The sequence below is a fragment of the Hordeum vulgare genome, chromosome 3H (genome assembly GCF_904849725.1).
Source record: "Hordeum vulgare subsp. vulgare chromosome 3H, MorexV3_pseudomolecules_assembly, whole genome shotgun sequence".
Classification (NCBI taxonomy): domain Eukaryota; kingdom Viridiplantae; phylum Streptophyta; class Magnoliopsida; order Poales; family Poaceae; genus Hordeum; species Hordeum vulgare.
In genome coordinates, this window is record NC_058520.1 from 591,485,640 (window position 1) to 591,507,462 (window position 21,823).

Sequence of the window (21,823 nt, forward strand, 5' to 3'; positions counted from 1 at the left end):
CTTGCTGCTCTGCGGCAAAGGACTGATCGGCAGGGGCGTAGATGTACCCGGCAGCAGCGTCAGTCTCGGGGTCTACCGGTAAGAAGAGGGGGAAGAAACAATAAATAATAGCACCGATGCAACACAAAACACGACATGGAAATATGCAGGCTAGGCATGAGCTAACGCAGGAACATCCGTCATAGACGGGTCGGAAGAATATCTGACGATATTTTTCGGGTCTCGGGCTACTACCGGTTACACTGGAAACGATGGAAACGTTCCATGTTTGCTATGCTAGGGACGCGTGACAGACGAACGGGCCGTGTATCCGGGTTCGTCTCGCTTTGCTGATCAACTTTCATGTTGAAATTATTTTGATCTGACCTACGGATTATTTAATATTAATTTTCAAAGTTTTATTAATTATTTAGGAATTAAAAAACAGATTTAAAAGATTTAGTAAAATCCTATTAAGACATCATCGCGATGTCAGGCTGACATCACATTTGACCGGTCAACTGACCAGCGGGTCCCGAACGTCATAGGCATAAGTTTTTATTAAGATTAATTATTTATTAATCAGATTAATTCAACGAGGGACCCACGTGTCATACTCTAATTATGTTAATTAATTATTTTAACTAAATATCTATTTATTTATCTATTTTAAGAAAACATTATTTTTAATTATCGCGTGGGGCCTCCCTGTCATTGACAGCGGTGCATTGGCCCCACCGGTAAGTGGCCTAAGGTTATTTCCTCATTTATTTTTATTAGATACTTATCCGTGCAAATACCGTATTCCTCTAAATATCCATATACGCAAATACATACATAATACGGGTATCGAATACATACATACATACATACGGCATCTAATACATCAATTGTTTTTATTTCTTTTTCTCTCAAAACACTCATCTCCCTCTCTCTGTTAACAGAGACAGAGAAGTTCTTTTGCTACTCCACCTAGAAGAACACAAACTTCGAATCCTTCTACCGGAGTCCACCGTCGACGGATCGAGGCCCCGTTTGCCGGAACGGAACCGGGACGGCGAGGAGATCGACACGGTGGGAGGAGCCCGAAGAGGGGCTCACCGACGGTGACGTGACGGCCCGGTGAAGCCGGAGTTCGCACGAAGATGACGGTGGAGACGGCGTGGAGGCGGTGACGGTGACGGTGATGGTGACGTGCCGGCGAGGAGGAACCGGTCGGATGTTCGCCGAGAGGGGCCCCGTGAGGAGGACCCCCGGGATGGAGCCGCCGGCGGGATGGGGAGGGCCCCGGCCGCCGGACCTGGAGGGGGGGGCCGAGGTGGCCGGCGTGGTGGAGGTGGCGCGCCGGCCGGGGAGGGGGGGGCTCGCCGTGAGGTGGGGGGGTCGCCGTGAGGTGGGGGGCCGCCGGGTTGGGTGGCCCGGTGGAGGAGGTGGCCCGGTGGAGGAGGTGGCCGCCGGGGGGCGACGGGGGAGCTCGCCGCGGAAGGAGGGCCGGTGGAGGGAGGCCGCCGGCGGGAGGGAGGAGGCCGAGGGGCTTCGGCTCGCCGGCGGGGAAGGGAGGAGCCGGCCAGGGAGGGGCGAGGTGGAGAGGAGGGGGGCGACGGGGTGTGGAAGGGGGTCGGTCGTGGGAGGGAGTTGGGGCGAGATGGGGGGTGTCGGTGGGGTGGGGAGGGTCACGAGAGGGGAGGGAGAGGTGGCGGCGTGGGGGTGGGGCCCCCCACGAGGGGGGGGGCTGGCGGCGGCGCCCAGGGGGGGGGGAGGGAGTTGGCGTGGGGGGTGGCGCCAGGAGGGCGTTAGGGTTTGGGGGGGGCGGCTGGGCCACTTGGCCCAGTTTGGGCCGGCTGGGGGGCTTTCTTCCTCTCTTTTTTTTTGTTTGTTTTGTTTTGTTTTTATTTTGTTTTCTCTTTTTTTTTATTATTATTATTACTTCTTCTAATCCCTTTTTCTTTATTCTATTCTTATTTACTTTTCTTTCATCGTTTATTATTTATACTCTTAGTCCTTTCTTTTGTTTATTTATCTTCATTTACTATATCTCTTTACTTATTTTGTTGAAGCCCCTTTCTTAATATATCGGGATCATCAACGATTCCAAAAGTACCCGACTTGATATTATAATTTGTTAGGGAATCTTTACAACTCCCCGACGTTGTTATCTCAACAACACGAAGATCTTTTCATGTTTGACTTAATCCCGAAGCTTCGAACTATGATTCGGTTTCAATCATCACGAGAACATTGTTATAGTTAGCGGTGACGTGGCATCATTAGCGGGTGATCACTGTAGCTTAATTACAATCACTACTGTAGCAAAAGTCGAGGATGTCACAATATTCATAGGTGGATGTGAAGCACATGAGTAAGAACAGCAGAGGTTACATAGAGCATAAGTGACAGTTGTTGAAAAGCAACATACGGCATCATCCAAAAGTAGAGGAAGGGTTCATCCTGTGACAGAGCCTAATTGTAAGTTCTTAGAGCGATATATTATATTTACTTATGACTTGTGTCGCTGTTGATGGTCGATCTAAAGGCGATGAACGATGAGAACCAGGTTGCGCTTTGCGGTGACCTCGAAATGAAAGGCGCAGATATCTCCTTCACGGATATTTGCATGATAGCGGAATTTTGACCAGTTGGTGGTTATGGTGGCCCTCTTGTCTGTTCCTAACATGATGCGACAATTGGGGCGCAAATCGCTGTCCGCGAGCTTGACCTTGAGTGTATCACCATCTAGGTCAATGTAGTTTGCAGGTTTTCTTTAGTGTAGTGGACCTGAAAATACTGGTAGGAGAAAGGATCTACTTGAGTGCATTGTAGATATCATATAATGTAGCATGCTCTTCCATTAAGAAGGTTCAAATGTTGATAGTGAAATATGTACATCACGGTATGACTGACCTCCTAGTTATATTTAGTAATGTAATGAGAATTGTCACTCTAGCACTAATAGCATTGTAATTAGATTTCTGTTTTTCTACTGTAAAAATACATTTCATGGAATCAAAAGTAGACTGCAGGTTGTACCCAATATGTTTAGACTGTCAAGTACTGACAATCTAAAGACTGTACATATCTTATTCAGAGCAAAGCCAAAAAGGCAAAGATACTGGCTTGATCCATATGAGACAAAAGGTGGTTGCTTCAGTAATCACACATGCATACAAAGCTTGTTAGATCACAGCAGAAGTGCCACAGAAACATACCTGCTCAATGCCACTGGCAGTATATGGCGTGTGAGCGATTAAATTCAAATAGAAGGAACGTTCCCAATCAACCTCGGTTAAATTAGCATCGATGATCTTTTCAAGCTGGTAATTTAGCAAGGAGCATATTTAGCCCAGTAATTCAACAGAAAGTAACTGTTCTTATAATGGGTTCTCAAATAATTACTTGTTATAGCTGCAACTGAGTTAACCCAACAGTCAAAACATATAAATACAAAAAAGTGGAGAATGCATACATTTTATAATTTTTCCTTGAATCTACACTACCAAGGAAGCCTCAATAATTAGCAAAAAGAACTGAAGTGAAGCGGATCTAGTGTAGCTTTCATTTAGACATTTACTGTAGGAGCCCGTCTCCACACAGAAAAAGGAAGCAGATCTTCCGTTTTCTGCATCTACAGCCAATACCAACAGAAGGTGAGATGCACATTGCACACACCACAGTTCAGGCTACATGAAGGGGAAATCAGCAGGACTAAAATGCATCATGCCACTGGTCCAAATTATGCACATCATTTATCTGAAAGGTCATATTTTCTCAATCTACATATCTCATTGGCCAATCCGTGAACTTGTGCGTCTCCATCTGCATCTATATCGACCACCAACAAGTAAGCATAAACCAAAGCATGGATTTTACAGGAAAATTGAAAACGGGGCCGGGAGGAGTTGGTATACCGGATGGGTTGGAGACCCGGCTGTGCAAAAGGAAAATTAAAGACACACCCCTTCGGTTGAAATATTCAGCTATCTCTTGATGGTGTTTCGTCAGACCCTGTAATTCCATAAAACAATCATATATCAAAACAAGTAAACCGGGCTGGCTAAGATTGTTGGAAGAGATGGACCTTGCCTCTAGTGTCGAGCTTCTTATGTGAAGGTTGTACCACTGTACATAATAACATGAAGCAAGTTCTTTTTCACAATAATAATCTTAATCGTGAGTCATCACTATGTAAAATCTCAGAGCTGGTAAAACTTCTATAGAGTTCCTAGGAAATGTCAAACAAGCCAAATGTTCCAGATAGATAGTCTAATCCATCAGCCCTCCAACTTAAATTTCACTTCGGTGCCAATCACTCGACCCAGGTAGAGCATTCCACAAACAAGCACACCCATATAGTCCATTCAGAGCCACCCCAATCCCCCTTGGTACTGCCCCAGACGCGGAGGCCCATCCATCCACACTCATATTGTGAGATTCCAGAGACCAATTAGCACATGGAAGCACGCAGGACCGAGCCGCAGCATGGCATCCCGCCACCAAATATCCGCACTGGCACATTCTAGGGCTCCCTCGCCACCAAAACTTAGATAAAACAGAGGACGTTGCAATCAGCCGACATTGTGCTGCAACCTAATAGGTATGTATTCTGATGTGCAGGTACGTGAAGTTATTCTCTATCGTTCCCATTAAAAAAACATAGGCAGGTCAACTCTAAATGTCAACATAGGCAGTTATTCATCTCTTCTTAAGACAAAAAACGCATTGAAAGCTTGGACTTGTACAAAATTCAGTAGCACAACCAACACGTCGGCATTGTTTTCTTCATCTCTTCTTAAGACAGAAGACGCATTGAAAGCTTGGACTTGAAATATAGATATCGGCTTGCATTGCTGCTTGGCAACTCAACTCAGGTCATACCTAATCAGACCATGTTCTCGCGCATGGCATTGTCAACCACCATGCCCGGCTTGTGGGAGTGCAGCACGAAGTCGCACTCTGCCACGGACTCGCCCACCGTCGGGAAGATCCACTCGTGGCCGATGAGCTCCAGCACCCTGGAGTTGTCCAGCTTCTTCATGATCTCGCTCCCCGGGTTCGCCAACACGATCTGAAACAATGAAGAAATCAGCCATTGTTCATGACAAAGCACGCACGGCAATTTTTTTTTCTCTCTTCTCACTTGAATTGCTCTCCTGTTCAGGGTCTTCTTGAGCTCATCCAGCATGCTCGTCCTGCTAGTGTCAATGCTGCCAACTGTCGCGTGTATAAAGAACAAGTTTCAGAGATGTTTTGTTCGAAGTGTTCAGATGTAGGCATTGTTTCAGAACACATTGTTGTAACTTACCACCCATGTCAAGGACGACATACGCCGGTCTCGCCCTTGCCGCTGGTCCGTTCGCCTCTCATCGTCGATCCAACGGGTGATCCACTCGCGCAGGTAGCCGGAGTTGGCGAAGTAGATGTGCGAGTCCACGCGCAGCACGAGAACGCCGAGCACCGTTCGTGTCGTCGTGTACTGGTCTCGCTGGCCATGCTCTTCTTACTGAGCGAGGAAGAGGCGGAGCAGCCTCCCGTGCATCAGCCCGAGCCCCAGCCTCCTCGTAGCTCCAGATCCAGGAGCGAATCGAGGCGCCGCCTACCGCCAGGCCCCGCCCGACCTCGTCGGCGGCCGATGACCCTCTCCCACCAGCCAACACACCTACATCTCCTCTTTCCTCTCTCTTTCTCCCTCCTCTCTCTCCCTCTCATCCTCTCTCTCTCATACAGGGAATCAAGCGCCGCCGCCGTAACCCTTTGGCTGCAGGTCGCCGGCCCCGCCGGGACGGACGCAAGAGAGCCGCGGCCGCCGGGGAAGCTCGTCCGCGCCCGCAGCTGACGCGTGAGGAGAAGGGGGAAGAGAGTGAGGCGGCTAGGGTTCGTGAGAGACGTCGAGCTGGCGGTGCACGCGGCAGCCCCGACTCGTTTCTCGAGCTGGCGTTGGCGGCGCGTTGGCGAGCGGATCTGGTCCCGCGGGTCGGAGAGGCGGATGGGAGGAGAGGAAGAAGAATGGGAGGGAGGGTGGCGGCGGACGAGGGATGGAGGGAGGAGGGAGGGGGCTGGCTTTTATACGCCCACGCATGAAATGACGAAAATGCCCCTGGCGGAGCACGAAATTTACAGGCGGTGGCAGGCCGGTGCCAACACTATTCATCTTCACTAATAACGAGAGGGCAGATCCAACTCGCCATCTCAGCCGTCTAATCATGTAATCAACGGTTCAAAAACGTTGTTAACGGAACTAACCATTTTCGTTAGCGCTAATTGCCCACCCACGTCTAAAAACGCCGTTAAGCCCTCGATCCCTCGCTCGCACGCTCGCACCCGCTCCCCCCGCTCGGTCCGCTCGCCGCGGCCGCGCTGCGCCGCTCGCCCCAGCTCCCCCCCGCTCGCCCCACTCGCCGCGCCGCTCGCCCCCGCTCCCCCGCCGCTGGCCTGCTCGCGCCGCTCAGCCCCGCTCGCCGCGCCGCGCCGCCCACGCGCCTCCTCCCCCGCCAAACTATGGCTCGCGTTCGAGCCCGTGGAGGGTTGTGTTCAAGGCCTTCATGCTTGCTGGGAGGCCCAAGTGAGGATGAGCTGCTGGGTGGTGAATTGTGATCAGTGACATTTGTTATCCCATTGTCAGAATAGTAAGTACTCGGCTGTTCTATATTTCTTGAATGGGGGTGTTTACCCGAGCACTACATCAGTCCCAACGTCAAAGGTGATTTGATACTCGCATAATAATAAGTACTCCAGCTGTTCTAAATTTCTTGAATGGGGGTGTTTACCCAAGCACTACATCAGTCCCAACGTCAAAGGTGATTTGATACTCGCATTTCGAATGCCAAAATGCGATTTCCGTGCTTCCTTTGAATCTTTCTTCTTTATTCTTATCTGAACAAAATGCCAAAATGTTCAGGAGTATGTTCTTCAGCTCCTCGGGTGGACGGGCTTCGAGTGAAGATGTTCGCGTGGGTTCTCGAGACGCCGGTCCTCGGCTCTGTCGTGCTTAACAAAGATCAAAGATTACCTCGTCAACAAGGTCGTGATCAAACAGACAACATTGTTCACATTTTGTTTTGTTTGAAGCATCTGTGTGTTACTCGTGAGGTAGATCATCGCACATGTGAGTAAGCTGACCATGGTCACTTGCCATGTGAAGCCACTGAATTTGACTTAACTGAATTTGGTGCTGCATCACTGGAATTTCACAACAGCAGAATTTGATTCAAAGGTAAAAGATATGATGCAAGTTCAAGATGTCATGCCATGGTTTCAGAATTTTCCACCAAACTATGGCTCAGCTGTCATAGCTATTGCCTTATTTATATCATGGATATCATGCTTTTGCAGTGGGAGCGCACAAAGATATAACAGAATATCACAAGCTATTTAGAACTTTGTTGGAATCAGATATATAAGGGGCATTTCTTCCTATTTGGAATCCAACAATATAAAGTAGCTATGCAATGTGGAAGTACACGAGTTGTGTTAGTTTAGCAGTTTGATAAGCAAACCATATTAATGCCTGTTTTGACGCCAACCTGCCAAGTACAATTGTCGGTACTTTGTTCTAATCAGATCAATTACACCTTTTCTGATCCTGATTCAATCTCTTTATTGCAGCCAAGCTGATGCAATTCATTTTTGCCGGGAACCTTCTTGGCTTGCCTGCCATTACTGTTCCTCTAAGTGTGGTGTCACAACTCATGACGAGTATTAATCGTATCTTTTAGTTAGCAATAATTGTAGGAACATTCAGGATTTTGTTACTATATAGCTCAAAAACATGCAGGGAGAGTATTAATTGCTAATATGTGCTGCTACTCCTCTGTCCTGTACTCAGGTTGGTCATGACAAGCAAGGCCTTCCTATCGGCTTGCAACTGATAGGCCGTCCGTGGGGCGAGGCTAGCTTATTGAGCGTGGCTTCGGCAGTAGAGGTACTGCATTCATCATAAATGTTCTGTATCTGCGGTTTGCCATCTGAGAATGTGCTCATTTATTTAATAAGAGTCCATGTGTTTTTTAAGGCTGCATTCTGTATGAACCAAGTGAATCTCTGAACATTCGCCAATTTTGATCCGTTAGCATTAGGCATCGGGGAGACTTTATTTACACCACTATGTTGTTTACGGGCATTTATTTATATTGCGACATAAGTACACTTAGCTGCAGATTACTTTGAGTAATTTTTAATGGGAAATATGCTAAAGCAGATAAAAATGTTAGGGGAGAAATAGTAATTTATGAAATATCGTAAATTTGTCATGCCTACAGAATCTGAAAATCACTATTCAGTGCCATCATCACCATTATGAGTGTGAGCATTATTTTCATCAAGTCTTTTGTACCGTCTTTGTCTCCTTCTGGACCCTCATCATGAATTAAAAACGTCACCTTATTTTCCCCTGCTTTCAGGAGCTCTGCCTGAAGAAAAGAAATCGGCCATCCACGTTTTACGACATCCTGAAGACCTGAAACATCATCAGTATACCATACTATCAATAGTATGTGAGAGGTTTGTTATTTGTCAGGACTCATGATAGACACAACAAACCTTCTCCAGTTTATAAAAAACTGAGAAAATAATTTTATCAGAAACATTGTAGCAGCAATAAGCAAGTGAGGTACAGCAGTATATATATATATAAAGAACCGTTTGGACGTTTGGGATATATGATGAAGGTCAGTAACTCATAATGTAATTGTTTCGGAGAATATGATGAAGGTCAGTAACTCATAATGTAATTGTTTCTGAGAAACTTGATATATGTCAAGTCCATTATAAGTCTGAAAATTCTAATGAACTATAATTTCACTGTCAATCAAATTACATTTCAGTTTATCTTGTGTTCTACCAATATGTTCACTCTTTCAATAAAATGTTCTAGATTTTCTGGACAGATGATCTGTATTTTACCGATACTTCCTATCCACTGTTTTTCTGTATGGGAATGGCATGGGCGATTCTATAATTTCACTTTTATGCCTTCCTATGGCACTGTATGCAAATTATGCATGTTATGCTTGACTTTTATACAATATGGCACTGTATGCAAATTATGCATGTTATGCTTGACTTTTATACAATATTTGCAACCCGAGGTAAGCTGCGTGAACTCACAAGTAGATGGGAGCTAACAAATTATTTTGTAAATTACTTGCTTGTGTCGGAGCGTTCAGATCATTTACAATCATTATTTTTTGTTCTTTTAAGAACATTAGGTTTTTATAAGTTGAGCTTACCTATAATATTGGCACAAGATTCCATCACTGTTAACAGTAGTTGTCATTACTAACTTCAATCAAGATTGTTTCGAGTAATAAAATTCATTTCCAGTAATAATCAAGACCGTTTCTATGATACTGTAGGTCTTCCTCTGGACAGCGAGCAGGAGAAGCTCACCGCGGAGGCTGATTTCAAAATTTCAGATAGGTAGGTAGATGGATGAGAATGAGATACCTTTTTCATTTTTCGCCCATTTATCTAGATCGGCCGATCACGAAGGCATGTAGTTGTTCATAATTATTATTGAAAGTGCAAGCATTCTCATATATATAATAGAAAATTTTGGTAATTCACTCAGGGAGTGATTTTCTCTAATTCATGGTAGTGCCCACATGGATGTAATCGCCTAAAGATTCAGCGGTTTGCTCTCACTAATTTAGGGCAAACACCCGCACCGTGATGATAGCAGTCACTGTGTGGATATGAGGCCAGTTGCATTATTTCTAGCCTAATATTTTTGTTTATTGTTGTAGAATGGGGAAGGATGCCGGAGATGTAGGGTTGTTGCTCCAGCGACGCCGGAGCCCATTCAAGGGAAGAGAACACATAATCCAAGTGTTGCAACCTTTTCTGCTCCAGATTTCCATTGCGATATTAGTTATATGCAAGGTGTGTTCATGAGAAATGATCTCTCAGTTGGAGATTATGGTGCATATAATTTGTTATATATGTTGATCTGGATAGTAGTATGACATCCCCGGATTATATGTTCATGTGTGCAATGACAGCAGCCTCCCAGGGTTCAATCTTGGCGGCAAAATCTCCACAACAATGAGGGGGATTCGACGAGCATTTTGTCAATATCTGATGTTACTTGTTACATTTTTTCTGAAATTTAAAAGCTTTCAGGTGTGTAATGAGTTTCAGTAACAGTTTCATTGTTTTTTTGTTATATGTCATGGTTTAGAGTCGAATGAAATTTTCGGGCATTTGTCGCTTAAATCGTGGCAAGTGAGCTTCAGACTGAGGTCACGACTTCACGTAAGTATGGATCTAAACCAATAGATGCTTATATTATTATTTTTATGAATAACAAGTGACCGCGGTAATTGATTTGTTGCTGCATATTGGCATAATAGTGGTTCTTTTGATTAACAGCAGTAGAGCCAGAAAAATTTCCATACTATTGTTTTTGCAGTCCATGACATTTTCATATGAATCTTGTGGATGAATTCTAAAGAGACTGACTAAGTGTTACTTATAGGCACTGTTTAGGTATGCATCCCTAATTTATATTTCTACCTGGCACAGGAGCCCATCCTATTGTCCTTGCCTCCAATCCCTGAATCCAGAAAAGACAGTGGGGTTTCGGTCCAAGATTGCCGAGGACGATGAGCAGCTTGGTGGTGCAGCTGCGAACGGTTGCGATCATCAGCAGAAGGCACGGACGCTAGGAAATATGCTTCAACAAGTGCATCAGGTAGTTCTCTCAATTAATATCTCCTCTCTATTCCTCTGTGGGGTTTGGCCTATCAGGATTTTGTGGTGTTGTGGTTTTGGCCTATCGAGACTGAATTGTTCGACACTCTCATTCTTGTATGAAGCTACTCCATTTTCTATGATCCGAGAAGAAATGAATATGACATGGCTCGGTGTCCACAAGTTCATTTCTCTCCCAACATTCTAAAGCTAAATTGATTCTGTTGTGTTGCTCTATAACAATAGTTTATGTTTAAGATGAATTGAATCCTGGACTCCAAACTACTAGCATCATTTTGGTCTGAGGTGATTACTAAGGCCTTGTTTTGTACTCGAGCATAAGCAGACTTGAAACTTCACATGGCACATAATTTATCCAGCGAGGTTGATGTTCTCATTCAGCTAAGACCAAAGAGCATAAAACATGGCTTTCTGCTAGAAAAAAAGGACCTATGTCTTAGCCGTGTTGATTATTCACCTGCTGAATTGAAAGCAGCACATGGGACCGCCATGTTTTGGCGTATGCATGAGATCGGTTTATGTGGCTGTACCTGACTCTATCTAATCATCAAGACCACGGCATGGTTGAATAAATTTCGACTGATGTAGCTTAGTAAGGACAAATAATTTCTTAAAAAAACTATGTGTTATTTCTTTGCCCTTTTCCGTGCTTATATAAAAATATCTGAGTATTAAGCTAAAGTGTATTGATATTTGACTATTTTCTACAGCTCACTAGGATGACTGACACATCAGCAGCTGAAGCAAGGGCAGGAAAGGGTATACAAGGTATACCATGGGAAAAGTTACAAATTACCAGGAAGGATTACAGAAAAGCTAGGTTGGAACAGTACAAGAACTATGAAAACTTCGTTCAATCCGGAGAGCTCATGGATAAGGTCTTTAATTACTATAAATTGTACCTGTCAATGTTTAGGCTTACGGTATAACATATCCACGCGACCAACCATGATTTTTTTTACAAAGAAGATGAAGAGAATCCTAAGGGATGTTGTATGAACTCGCCTTTTTATTGTACATTTGTACCATTGTATCGACAAAATTGACAAATCGATACAAATTTGACAAATCAAGTTAGAAGTTCAATTTATTTATCTTTATCCTTGCAAAGGTGCATTGTATGTGCACGATTACTATTCTACTCATGTTTCCCTATCCCTATAAAAGAACATAACCCTTAGTGTTGATGTTCTGTCATGTCTAACAAGCCCGAATCAAAATTTGTGGATACTTGCACTATGGTTGTTCCAGGTGCAACACAAATTAGATAAATGACATTTGTTATTTGATGACGTACTAAAAATCATTTGTACACATTACCTAACTTGAAAGTTGAGTAAGAAATCTTTACATCAAATATGGGCGACCAAAAAATGTTCGTTAGTCTACACGTGCGTTGCACGTGCCCGTGTACTAGTAGCGCTATAGGGGGCGACGTGGATGGCTTCGTCGTGACTATGAACCCAGCGTCTTTTATAAGAGAAATACAACAATTGAAAACTTTCCTGCCAATTACCATAAATAGAATCCATAGCATGTTGTTTATCATTGAATAACCTCATGTATGGTAAATCCATCTTCAACTTGTCTTTGATGTTCTTCTGTAATTTCTTTGGACCCACTTGCTGGTTTTCTTTCACCCACTTCTTTACTTCTTCTGCCATCCATCTTGACTTAGCTCTACTGATTGTATCCTTCTTAGGGGTTAATTCCTGGCATGTGTGCTTAAAAGGGTTCACTTTGACCTGAACATTCGTGTTATTTCATTTTTTAGATGCGAGCATCCTCCATGGACAACCCTTAGTCGGATAGTGCACTCTGTAACGTACTTGATTGCTCTTGTCAACTTTGAAAGTACGTTCTATCTTGATGCAGTATGTCACAGGTGCATTTCTACACTCACTCATGGATGCAAAACAGTACCTTCTTCCATATGAGGGTTCAAAGGGTCCCATTCAACAGCTGCAAGGTCTTCATCCTCACCCACCACGTCATCATCCACACGGACTTCATTGTCAACCTCATCTTGCTTTTCAGTCCGAGGTGCCCGTCGTAAATTCTGAATAACATCATAATATAGCTTCTCTTTATCAACCCCAGAATTGTAGGCATCAGGCTCTGCTTCAAGGGGGACCCTACTGCCGGTGCCCACGCTTGTCGAGCCACCACGTCGCCGTGCACTAACTGAACTGTTCTTGCTAGAGATGCCATTACGATGACTTGGTTCTGCCCGAGAAGGTGCACCCGCCATCCTAGGTCCAAATACCTGCTCAAGCACATCAATTTGCAGCCTCACATGAAAATTCTCTTCATGCCTAGCAAACATGGTAGCTAACTCTTCATCATTACTAATTGTCACCCATTTCTTTTCCCCATCGTAGTATTTGTATTCCACTTCATCAAGCAAACCCCAAGGATATTGGCTAAAAATTACCTCACCAAATTGTCTGGAACTCCAATTACAAGCCATTGGCAACCGATAATCGAAACCTCCTTGGAATTTCTTCTTATTCTTTGCATTCAACATGTACCGGTCCCTTCCAATGTGCACCAAGAAAGCAAACCGCAACTCCATCCTAACCGATGAAAAACAGAGACGCAATCAACACACCATTAGCTAAACTAACCGGGCAAAGCAACTCGAATCGACTGTTGAAATGCACAACTAAGTTCAATCTAAATAGGAGGCGTGACTTACCCCTCGGGAACCCAATCATTGATGCGGCAGATCTCCGGCCCGATGCCCGCCTCGCCAAATACTCCGGGGTCGCCGCCGCTCGCCCTAGGTTCACCCTCGTACTTCCTCTGTGTGCACCAACCCCCACCTATCAGCGCTCCGGCCGGGCGCACGGAAGGAGACCACGCCACGCGTCAAGCAGGTGGAGGGCGCCCCACCCGTGGCGGAGTAGGTAGCGGTGGAGCAGGATAGCCGCGGCAGCTGGTGGCGGCGACGGATCTATTGTGTGATCATCGCTTGCACGGTGTGTGCATTGTGCTTGCGTGTCTCCCTTGCAAAATGAAAAAGAAGGAAAAAAAAAACACCCCTTGCTGCTTCATGATCAAAATGTTCACCACGTAATCAAATCCTTACAAGATCCAAGCTACGCGGAAAGCATCAAGCATAATTCACAACATGTGCCGTTCAAGTAATGGCACATCTCATGATTGTGCCAACAGGTTGAGTTTCGCTTCTACTTGCAAAAGGAAGTGTATTCACGGGATCACATCAGTAACTACTGGACCGTGCGGATCATATTCACGGGATGAAGTGTTCATTATATTGCAGGTTAGCGGCCTGGACCTCGCAGAAGCTTCACATTTTTTCACGGAAAAGGCGATACCTGCAATGCAAACAGCAGATGTTCAGTTCAGTTCGCTCTTCATAAAAGAGAAACTATACTAGGATCACAGGAGCACCAGGGCAGCATACCTTTCAAACTCTAGCTTCTGGACCACAATAGCATTCAGCAAAAGCTCCGAGTCAAATACTCCCAAACCTGCAACAACGGCCACAACGAATTACAGAATTGATCCATAAACTCGAGAGATGAAGAAAGCACAGAAGAAATATTTTCAAGAACAAAAGGCATGTGGCGCCAGTGTATTGGTAAATATACCATTCTTAATGAACGGTAAGCAGATGTTACAGTCTTGTTCACAAGAGATTACAAAGGCTCCTTCAAAATTCTTATTCTTCATCATAGACACTGTGACCCTCTGCAACAGCTGACAATCCAGCATGACATAATCAGCATAAAAGCAAGTTAATAAAAAACAATAATGATGTCTAGAAGTCCTTCAATTGTATCCATGACAGCAGTGGAAAAAAACTGACTATTGTTCAATTTATCGCAACACAAGTGCACATCAAAAGAAGAAAGAACTAAATCAAGAAAACAGAATGCAACAGGTAACAAAAAAATCTTCCAAGTAAAAGATACAGGACTGCACTTTGTACCTTACAGATTTCTTTTTAGTCTGCATTGCAATCACAAGGTGTCAATGTTTTTGGTGCAATTCTATGAACCGGCCCGTAAATCAGTAATTTGCATTTCAATTTCAGACATGAAAACACATTTCTTTGTTTTTTTTTATTTTCTTCAAGGGCGCCGGCTGGCCGAGTCCTTGCCGGCAAACCAACGACGGCGGCTAGAGGACAAACCAGTACCGGCATGCGGTGTTGGGGCTTTGTCGAGGCTGTGTGGGGTGCTCCCCGGCCAACCCATGGCTTGGCGCAGCCGCCGGTGGCCGAAAACACCAAATCCGACGGCCGCGACCAACAGCCGCCGATCTGCAACTTTCCGGCCGGCCGAGGCAGGAGGGAGTGGTGGAGGTCAATCTGAGGCGTGTGGCGGCCCGCCGACGTGATCCCGACAGTTGGTACGGTCGGAATCGTAGACGGCGGCCCGACGGCGGTGGGTGGGGAAAAGCACGAGCAGAAATGCCCCCCTCCCGCCCACCCCGCCAACCGCTCCCGTTATATACAGGGCATCGACGGGGCGAGGAAAGAACCTGCGTTTTCGCGAGTTGGTGTTTGAATTTTGCCACGCCCCAAGAAAATATTTACAGGTCAAGCGCGTTTGCGGGGTCTGATCTGACAACTTTTTTTTTGCGCGGACCAGTATTTTGACGGTTATTTTACGAGTCAGGGCATTATACGGGATTTGCTAGAGATGCTCTTACAAAGGTCTGTCGCACCTCCCCTTTTGGTGACAAGGGCTCCTTTCATGTGTGACATTGGTTGCACCGGCGAGTTTTGTACTTCTTTTCGTTCGTTTACTTTTTTAAACGTTTAGCAAAAGAAGAACATGTTCACGGTATCACATAAGTAAATACAGGAGCACGTAGAAGTATTTACTAAATGAATCGTAACTCGCCAGTAGCGATCGCCGGTAGAGGACCAAACCAGGACACTGGTGTGGTTAACCCAAGGTTAGTAGCCACTGATAATATTCAGTCCAGTTAATTTGTACACTTGTATATACAATACATTTACTGATTATTTGGATGTGTGTTTACCCAAAAACAATTGTCGCATTGCATGATCGATAGTGTTGGAAAGAAATACCTACAACTTGTTTGATGAGCAGAGACATGGCCTTAGAGATTAACCTGGTAAAAATGTTTTTTTTGGAAGCATATATTGATATACTTGGCTATTCGTACCTTATCTATGTTGAATCTCAGTACATTGTAACGTGTGTTTTCTTTTTCTTCTCCTCAAGTCTAAACCCGTGACATACGCTTTCATGGAGGCATAGCTCGCCAACCTCCTCCAACAACCAAACAACTTGCTCATTTGGTTCTTTTATGATATGCAATGCACCAACGGGAGATACCATGCCGCCGGTAGCACCAGGGCGGTGTGTTCCTCAAAGCCTCACATTCCCAATAGATTGCAACATCCAACTGCTGTAATCGACATGCATTGTTCTCTACACTTCCTCAACTCCATCCTCATTCAAGGTAGAAGCACCAGTGGAGTGCCTCTTTTTTAAGAGGAGGCAGGCCAGCGTTGATAAGGTTGGTGGATGAACGAGCTACGAGCACCGAATTACGACCATACCATCAACAGAGTACCTATCAAAAAGTGACGCCTCACACCTTCCGATCCATATATACAAGCACTCCAATCAAGTCAAAAACAATTGTGTGCCCCAAACCAATAATGTTGTCTGCACCCAGTGAAAGTATATGAGACACCTCCTGAATGACACTGGTGAGTCAAGAGAAATGAATTGGGGAACACTTGGTGCTTGGTTGCTTCGTACAGCTATGTGTGGTCATCGCTTGCACGGTGTGTGCATTGTGCTTGCGTGTCTCCCTTGCAAAACGAAAAAGAAGGAAAAAAACATCCCTTGCTGCTTCATGATTAAAATGTTCACCACGTAATCAAATCCTTACAAGATCCAAGCTACGTGGAAAGCATCAAGCATAATTCACAACATGTGCCGTTCAAGTAACGGCACATCTCATGATTGTGCCAACAGGTTGAGTTTCGCTTCTACTTGCAAAAGGAAGTGTGTTCACGGGATCACATCAGTAACTACTGGAGCGTGCGGATCATATTCATGGGATGAAGTGTTCATTATATTGCAGGTTAGCGGCCTGGACCTCGCAGAAGCTTCACATTTTGTCACGGAAAAGGCGATACCTGCAATGCAAACAGCAGATGTTCAGTTCAGTTCGCTCTTCATAAAAGAGAAACTATACTAGGATCACAGGAGCACCAGGGCAGCATACCTTTCAAACTCTAGCTTCTGGATGACAATACCATTCAGCAAAAGCTCCGAGTCAAATACTCCCAAACCTGCAACAACGGCAACAACGAATTACAGAATTGATCCATAAACTCGAGAGATGAAGAAAGCACAGAAGAAATATTTTCAAGAACGAAAGGCATGTGGCGCCAGTGTATTGGTAAATATACCATTCTTAATGAACGGTAAGCAGATGTTGCAGTCTTGTTCACAAGAGATTACAAAGCCTCCTTCAAAATTCTTATTCTTCATCATAGACACTGTGACCCTCTGCAACAGCTGACAAGCCAGCAAGACATAATCAGCATAAAAGCAAGTTAATAAAGAACAATAATGATGTCTAGAAGTCCTTCAATTGTATCCATGACAGCAGTGGAAAAAAACTGACTATTGTTCAATTTATCGCAACACAAGTGCACATCAAGAAGAAAGAACTAAATCAAGAAAACAGAATGCAATAGGTAACAAAGAAATCTTCCAAGTAAAAGATACAGGACTGCACTTTGTACCTTACAGATTTCTTTTTGGTCTGCATTGCAATCACAAGGTGTCAGAATTTTTAGTGCAATTTACATAACATGCCACAAACTGCTACAAAATTAGTCATTTGGACAATTCATCAGATCCAGAAATTAGAACATAATATACCTATTCAGAACATTAAACTCACAGTGGAAGACAGTTGAGAAGCCAACTGACACTAAGAAATGAATCCAATAAAGGGTATATATATTTTACTGCAATGCACAACATGATGTGGATCACTACCAAAAGAAAATGGACATTGTCATGGATAGTCGTATGATAACCAATTTCTTTGAAAGATAAGGAGGTAGGATAACCAGTTGCATACCTTGCCACCAGCTGCCACTACTAAACATGTCAGAAGCTCCTTGCTAGGCTTAGCATTTCGCGTGATTAGTACTCTTCTACCCTACAATGGATTTCGGGGATAAATGAATATCACAACAAATTTTCCAAGACATTATGATTGCATACAATTGTCCTCTGCCACTATTTATTTTTTCCTATTTTGTTCAGAAATTTCAATGCTCAAAAATTAGACACTAACCTCTAACAGTGGCTTTTTGCAGGCTTGGCTTAGTGAGACGGACATGCTGAAGCGTAGCTCCTTTTCCTTCTTTGTATCCCTCATTATGTATTTTTTCTCATCAATGAAGCACCTTGCTTCTCCACAGCATTCAAGCCATGATGGTGTGACTACAGGTATGCCCATGGCCATTGCTTCTAGCATGTTCATTGTACGAGCAAACTTTTCAGCAACAAAGTGTGTAGCCTTTGAAATAGTTGTTGCCACTGGTAATCTGAAGTGCATCAATATCTGTCAATGTCCAAAAAATTGAGAAGGTGAGGAACATCAAGCTATCTTCAGTTACTTGTGTATAGTATATGCAGATGATGAAATGACCTACCTTTGTTTGATCTTTGATGGTTTCGCTGTCCATGCTTTGGCTGAACAGAACACGGACTGTGCCCATAGTTCTCTTTCTTCGCCTGCTTGATTGCAGAACTGGAGATGCTTCATTCCAAGTAAGTCTAGCAAGCTCTCTGGAAGCTGGTGATTTCAGAAGGCCTCTTTTCAGTGGCTTCTTTGATGTATGTTTCTTAGATTGGGGCTCTGTGCTACTTAGCTCTCCCAGTGGTACTCTACTCGTCAAACAAGAGTCACTCCCTTTCTGTTCAGATGTTGATTGTTTTTTCAGTTCAGCGGTATATGTTCTTTCAAGCTGACTGGTATCCGAAGTTTCTTTCTGAATTCGTTTTACCCTGCTGCGAGTTGTTGTAGCTGATGCTTCAAGATTAGCTGAAGAAGACTTGTGGGTCACTTTCATGCCTTTTATGGTACCAGAATCAAATATGCTTGCTGATTTTGCTCTTGGTGACTCTGTTACTTTTGTAGTTTTGGCTCTGTCTGCATTTGATCTGGTAGGTTTCTTGAACCCAACTTTTGAGCTTCCTGAGGTAAATGTATATGTTCTCTTTCTTTTAGGGTGGATTACATCATCTTTACCTAATAAACAATGCCTATTTGAACCCTCTCCATCAGATCCCATGATTACGTATGACACCTCATCATTTATGGCTCCTCTTGAAACCCCACTCGCCATGCTTCTTTTTGCTTTTCCTGTCATTTGTTTTGCATTCCTCCATGTTTTTGACTTACTGGGACAATTCATCAAAGGGATTGAACTTTCACCATTTGGTGTTTCTATGTGGTCTACCTTGAGTTGCGATGTCATTCCCCCTGAGCTCTGAGGTAAGCAGGATAGCTTTTGCTTTTGAACTAGCGAGTTTACTGAGCAAATCGCATCCACTTTGTTTTCTTTTCCCAAAGTGTTTTCCAGGTGTTCATGCTCCCTGACATCAGATCGGATAGTTGGTCCATTGAACAGTGCTTCCATCGCTTCAGCTGCCATTTGAGTATTTGGCCCAATATGATATTCTGCATATGAATCATCGGTAGCACCAACTGGTTCTGGTTTCTTAATACAGTTCATGCCCAGGTCCTCATCAATACAGTCTAGCATAGCACCAACTGATGTTTGATTTTTGACATTAACTCTTGGATTTTCCCTGGAAACGTTACCGCTGATGCAATCATCAAGGTTGGCAGCATCCAACCAGTCAAAAACAGCTTCCTTCCCAAGTGGGTAACTGTTGCCAACCCTTTTAGCCAAGCACTGAGCTACTTTTGAGCCTAAAGTGGATGGTGACTTTATCACGCTTGCCTGCTCAATGGTTATTGTCTGAGAAGCTTCCATACCATCTTCTGCTAGCAGCCTGTCCACAACATGAAAAGCACTGGCCTGTGATGCATCTCCTGGCTCCTGCGAATTAAGGTACTCCAACCTTGCACGCTCCCTTGCAGCAGTCATTGCTCGTGCTGTAAGCAAGCGCCTGGAATGAACTTGTAACGTTGAAAGTGTGGTCCCTGTTACCAACAGAACATATATCATTGTCTGAGAGCGAAACTTTCAAAATAACAAGGGAATGGAACTGGTAACGAATGTTTCTCAGACTAAATTGATTAGAATGGTAATAAAATACTTCGGTTGCCAAGGTACATGCAGCTCATATTCATATAGAGACACCCAAATGTGAATGCTACAGCAGCACTGAATGAACGACGGCCAAAACACATTTCGGATGCCAAAGTATCCAATCAGTATAGACACGCCCAAATGCACGTACAGAGAATGTAAGATCACGAGGAATGTAAATGAGTTGTTCAGGGATACTGAGAGTGAGGGCAATACAGGCAACTGCAAGCAGAGCTTGTGAATAAACATAATTTTGAGGTGACCAGCGGTTGATAGCCACTATCAAGGATTAGAAAATGTCAGGTTCAGATTAGACAGCGTTCGCACAGATGTAAACGCATACACAGTTTGCATCTATAATGCGGATTTCGGATCGTTTAGGCTACCACTAAGATCCCTTTGAATATGCATCACAATGACTGAAAGCTTATTGATATTGGTAAACGGTACTGCAATCAGTTGCGTGCGCGCTGTTTGCTCTAAAGCACAGCAACATCAGTCCTTCTCCACGGCGCGGATCAGACATCCGGAGCGTAGGGAGTGCATCGAACTAGCATCTACTCCCGAACTCGAATCGGACAGTGATGAGGAGCATGGCGACTTGGCCGTAGTATGAGCCAGCGACACGAAATTCCTCGACGGCAGCTAGCAGAGGCCGCGAACCCGGAGACCGGTGCGGCGCGGCGCGCGCCCAGAGATCGCGGACGGCGGTAGGATGTAACCGGTCGTCGGATGCAGAACAGCCTCGTACCTCGGAGCCCGACGGCCGGCGGCTGCGGCGGGGCGGGGCGGGGCGGGGTCGCGGCAGCAGGGTACGCGATGCCCCGGTGAGGGGGGCGCCGGCGACGCGCGTGAGATGCGGAGGGGCGCGGGGACGGTGGGGTCGGAGCGCGGACGGGGTCGGGGTCGCGGCGTCGGCGGCGGCGCCGAGGTCCGGGGCGGCCGCAGCGGCGGGGGTGGAGGGGAGGGATGGAGGGAAAGCCCGCGCGCTCGGGGGGGGGGGGGGGGGGGGGGGGAAGTGTGCTGGAGAAGCCAAAAGCATCGCGCTCTCCTTGTTTTTTCTTTTATTTTTTGGTTTTCCTTTTGGAGCGAAAAATGATGGTGCCTCGAAAATGTCTTTGGTGGAGCTTTTTCTACTATGAGGAAAATAAAGACTTGATGCAAATAATTGTCACACACACTCACTGTCGGAGAGCTATACCTTGATTCTAGACAAATTTTTATATGTATGCATCTATCGATCGGACATCGGCTGTTTTGTTCGACCGTATCCAGCGCTGGTCTGATGGGCCGACGCATCTACCTAGGCCAGTAGCCGGTGGAGATCAACCACACGCGTTCGATTCAATTGGGCGCCCACACACACGACACACACGCACACACGCGGCGAACTCCATACAGACCAGCGCGACGGAGACGGCAGGCCAGGTCGCGAGGACCAGACGGGCGATCGATGACTGGAGCAGCGGCTCCACCGACAGTTTCGGCAGCGGCAGAGGCTCCAGCGTAGGCAGCAAGCGGCGGCTTCACCAGACTAATTCCCTAGGGTCCGAACCAGAGGACTAATTGTGGCCATTTTGTTGGATAGCTATTTTTCTTTAGTTAATTCTCCATGATCTAGTGTACCGTATACGCATAAGTTTTTGTTTTTAGATGATTGTACATACAAGCTAATAAGAAGTGCAACCAACGCAGTTCTGTCGAGATAGCCGGAAGATGGAAAGAAAGGGGAAGAAGCTAGGAAATCCAAAAAAAAAGGGGGAAGTGGTAATTTCTCATTTTTCAGAAATTAAGAAAGATTTCCAAAATGAGGGTAGG

The 21,823-nt window shown here is 45.0% G+C and overlaps 1 protein-coding gene, 1 long non-coding RNA gene and 1 pseudogene across 13 annotated transcripts; 1 reads left to right on the forward strand and 2 right to left on the reverse strand.

The window, feature by feature from the left end:
- Positions 1 to 3,326: 3,326 nt before the first annotated feature.
- On the reverse strand, positions 3,327 to 5,993 carry LOC123445420 (annotated as a pseudogene).
- Positions 5,994 to 6,472: 479 nt separating this feature from the next.
- On the forward strand, positions 6,473 to 11,777 carry LOC123445422. 8 transcript variants are annotated; one of them, XR_006631085.1, is made up of 10 exons: positions 6,473 to 6,994; positions 7,579 to 7,668; positions 7,799 to 7,894; positions 8,373 to 8,472; positions 8,553 to 8,639; positions 9,327 to 9,390; positions 9,717 to 9,852; positions 9,972 to 10,224; positions 10,495 to 10,663; positions 11,394 to 11,777. It is a non-coding gene; the product is annotated as an uncharacterized LOC123445422 (long non-coding RNA). The 8 variants fall into 8 exon arrangements; XR_006631083.1 differs by lacking the exon at positions 8,553 to 8,639 and having other exon boundaries at positions 6,473 to 6,770; positions 6,872 to 6,994; XR_006631086.1 differs by lacking the exon at positions 8,553 to 8,639 and having other exon boundaries at positions 6,473 to 6,673; positions 6,872 to 6,994.
- A 4,750-nt stretch (positions 11,778 to 16,527) lies between these two features.
- On the reverse strand, positions 16,528 to 20,965 carry LOC123445423. 5 transcript variants are annotated; one of them, XM_045122410.1, is made up of 7 exons: positions 20,757 to 20,965; positions 18,377 to 19,896; positions 18,016 to 18,285; positions 17,797 to 17,877; positions 17,114 to 17,222; positions 16,927 to 16,993; positions 16,528 to 16,837 (listed from the first exon to the last, which is right to left on the reverse strand). In XM_045122410.1, the coding sequence occupies exons 2-7, from the start codon at positions 19,838 to 19,840 to the stop codon at positions 16,810 to 16,812; spliced, it is 2,019 nt and encodes a 672-aa protein (XP_044978345.1). In that variant the 5' UTR covers positions 19,841 to 19,896; positions 20,757 to 20,965; the 3' UTR covers positions 16,528 to 16,809. The 5 variants fall into 5 exon arrangements, 1 of the variants encoding a protein (XP_044978345.1); XR_006631092.1 differs by lacking the exons at positions 16,528 to 16,837; positions 16,927 to 16,993 and adding exons at positions 17,453 to 17,531; positions 17,614 to 17,680 and having other exon boundaries at positions 17,134 to 17,222; positions 20,757 to 20,791; XR_006631093.1 differs by lacking the exons at positions 16,528 to 16,837; positions 16,927 to 16,993 and adding exons at positions 17,453 to 17,534; positions 17,614 to 17,680 and having other exon boundaries at positions 17,134 to 17,222; positions 20,757 to 20,791.
- Positions 20,966 to 21,823: the final 858 nt, after the last annotated feature.